Raw genomic sequence first — 3,174 nt, 5'->3', positions numbered from 1 at the left:
AGGATGCCGGCGCCCGGTTTTTCCCATGCTACGACGGTGTCGCCCTGTACCGTTCGTTTTGGAACCTGCAAAGATCAGTTCGAAGAGGCCCGTACGCGACCCGATCGCTGGCTTGAGATGGGAGAAGCCGCACGACGCCGGCGAGAAAATTCCGGTCGGCCTCGCAGCTCGCGGCAGCAGTGGGTTTATGGGCGTGGCCGGACATGTGCATGCGGGATGGAGATTGGAGCGGTGGGATACTGGGGATGGATCAAACCCACGGCCATTCCGTCCTTTGCACACATGCCGCTCTTCATTTGGCCTGTGCTTTTAGCCTTCTTTTCGACTGACTTTGTAACGTTAGATCAACATGCCGCTCATGTAAATGTTGTAATTCTGAGATTTGAAACTGTAATTCTAAATGAGAAATTAAGAATTTTGAACGGTTAGACAGTGACGGTTGGTGCTTTATTCCCAGTTTCGCTCGCTGCCCCTCTCTTTCTCTCTCTCCTCTGCCTGATTGGGCTTTAGCTGCTGTTGGACGGAGGTAACACACGAGTATATTGGAAAAATAACCAGCTTTCAGCATGGAGTCGGCTTTGTTCCTCCGGAACGGAGGTTCTGGAGTTTGGACCAATCAAAGGAGACAATTAACGAGCAGTGGAGTATCTCCCTCCGATCTGTTGTTATGTTTGGTAAAAGCACGAATGGATTTATATGAAGTGTTGTTGCATGTATCAAGCTTTAATTTGTCCCGGACCCAGGTTGCAAAAATGTGAAGGAAGAGAAAGGCCGGAATCGACTCGAGTTATCCAGACTCTCGTCGTCGTTGGTCTTTGAGACTGACTAGCGACCGACCACGCTCCAGAGACCAGAGTCCAGGCTACGCTTACGCTTCACAGATCCACCAACAGGGGAAAAAAAAACTGAAGTAGCAGTCGAGGCCGAGCCGCATTCGGCAGGCCGTGTCGGGGGCTCACCATAACTGAAAGCCCAATTACATCTAAGACTAGAAGGCCAACCCAGGAAGCCCACTACAAAGAGCAACGCCTCACATTTTCCAGGTTCCAGCCGCAGCCAGGCTTCCAGCACGCACCCGCCAGCCGCGCCACCAACCGTCTTGCTCCCCCACCAGCCAGGCGGCCACCGCAGCTTCCACCTCTTTCCTTCCTCCATCGAGACAAAAGAGATGACCAGTCGCGAAAAGGGGTCAGAAAATCGAATAAAAATCAAACGAACAAATAAAGAAGGGAAGCCACCGTCCCCCAAACTTCCCTTCCCAATCCTCCTCGCAGATCTCCGGCACCGGCGGCCGCCATGAACTCCTACTCCGGCGACCGCTCCTCCTCCTCCTCCTCCCGCACCACCACCACCTCCTTCGACTCCTACCAGTTCGACTTCGGCGTCAACGCCTCCCGCTCCTCCGGCTCCCGCCCCCTCCGCGACCAGCGCCCGGGCGCGGCCGCCAACACCTCCACCAGGCCGGCCACCGGCGCCTCGTGGACGCACCAGCCCGCCAGCGCCAAGCCGGCGTGGACCCACCAGCCCTCCCCCGCCGCTGCTTCGGCGGCGGCCGGGCCCGGATCCGGGTCGACCTCCATGGTCGGCGACATCTTCGGCCGGAGCTGGTCCTCCGCCGCGCCCTCATCCGGGCTCGGCATCCCGCAGGCCAACAACCCTGCCCTCTTCAGCGACCTCCTCGGCTCCGCGCTCGGCGGCTCCGGCTCCTCCCGCACCCAGTCCAACGCGCCGCTCAGATCCGCCGCTGCGCCACAGGCGTCCAGGCCCACCGGCGCGAATCCCAATGCCAGCGCCAACAGCTCTACCTTCTCGATGGGCGGCATGGCGAGCGCGCTGCCGAAGACGACGGCAGCGCCGATGGGCTCCGGTGGATACGGCGTCGGTGGCCGGCCGATGAAGCCCGCGGGCATGGCGGCGACGGCCGGGGCGCAACCGATGGGGCAGAAGAAGGATCCGTTTGGCTCGATAGATCCATTTGCGGCGAAGCCAGGGTCCATGAATGCAGCTAAGCAGGCTAGCTCGGCCAAGCCGGATCAGGGATTTGGGGCGTTCCAGGGTGTGAGTTCCATCACAAACGCTGGATTCGGGAGCTTCCAGAGCGCTGATGCTGGATTCGGTAGTTTCCAAAGCTCTGGTGCCACGAAACCTTCCAGCTTTACGTCTCCACCCCCACCAGCTCCGGCGCCTACCCCTGCGGCAGCAGCAGCGAACTCTAGTGTAGATCCGTTGGACAATCTGTTCGCTTCAACCACAGCTGCACCGGCTGCAACCACGGCAAGCAATGGTGGTGGCGGGGGTGACATGTTTGGTGAGATGGATGGTTGGGTCGATGTGGAGGCAGAGTTCGGTGGTGGTGACAGTGGTGGTGCAACCACAGAGCTGGATGGCCTGCCACCACCACCATCTGGATTGACAGTATCGGCTGCCAAGTCCAAGGGGATGGATAGCTACAAGGGAGGGCAGTACGCTGATGCCATCAAGTGGTTGTCTTGGGCTGTTGTGCTCATTGAGAAATCAGGGAAAGATGCTGACATTGTTGAGGTGTTGTCTTCAAGGGCTTCCTCATATAAGGAGGTTGGTGAGTACAAGAAGGCCATTGCTGACTGCTCAAAGGTATTGCGTTGTCCTGTATACATATTGATTGGCCTGAAAGTGCACTTTGATCAATATGGTAGCCAATTTGGCATGATATAATTGTTACTAGCAGACTTGAATGATGGTACAAAAATGTATTCTGATTAGTGAGTCTCTGGTTTTATCTTCTGTTCAGGTGCTGGATCAAGATAAGGAGAATGTCTCAGTGCTAGTGCAGCGTGCTCTCCTTTACGAAAGCACGGAGAAATATAGGCTTGGTGCAGAGGACCTGCGTTTGGTTCTGAAGATTGACCCTACAAATAGGCTTGCGAGGAGTACAATTCACCGCTTGAACAAGTTGGCCGACTAGGAAAGTCTTTCTAGCACCCTGATGTAATATTGTACTACCACTGTACCCCTTCCTTGACAGGAGATTTGTGAGTTATTTTGAACTCTTTGCTATATACTGTGGCTTTGGGGGCATAGTTTGCAATTATGTTATCAAGTATGGAATCACAAATTTACACACAGTATATTCTTTGATTTGTATAATCTATATATTGTATCATTGAAAGCTATTACTTTGTGGCATGAGTTCTA

The 3,174-nt window shown here is 55.1% G+C and overlaps 1 protein-coding gene across 1 annotated transcript; it reads left to right on the top strand.

Annotated features, from left to right (window-relative positions):
- Nucleotides 1-1,168: 1,168 nt before the first annotated feature.
- LOC101783761 (mediator of RNA polymerase II transcription subunit 1) lies at nucleotides 1,169-3,174 on the top strand. Its single transcript, XM_004984382.4, has 2 exons — nucleotides 1,169-2,613; nucleotides 2,771-3,174. Exons 1-2 carry the CDS (start codon nucleotides 1,297-1,299, stop codon nucleotides 2,942-2,944), a joined length of 1,491 nt encoding a protein of 496 aa, XP_004984439.1. The 5' UTR covers nucleotides 1,169-1,296; the 3' UTR covers nucleotides 2,945-3,174.

Source organism: Setaria italica, chromosome IX (assembly GCF_000263155.2).
Source record: "Setaria italica strain Yugu1 chromosome IX, Setaria_italica_v2.0, whole genome shotgun sequence".
Classification (NCBI taxonomy): Eukaryota; Viridiplantae; Streptophyta; class Magnoliopsida; order Poales; family Poaceae; genus Setaria; species Setaria italica.
The sequence above is the reverse complement of the archived record's forward strand: the minus strand, read 5'-3'. Positions and strand labels throughout refer to the sequence as shown.

What these genes read in the sequence shown, in the direction of transcription:
- LOC101783761 (XM_004984382.4), top strand. Translation starts at nt 1,297, where the DNA reads ATGAACTCCTACTCCGGCGACCGCTCCTCCTCCTCCTCCTCCCGCACC. An exon ending in CCATTGCTGACTGCTCAAAG is followed by an intron (nt 2,614 to 2,770) that starts GTATTGCGTTGT and finishes TCTTCTGTTCAG; the next exon opens with GTGCTGGATCAAGATAAGGA.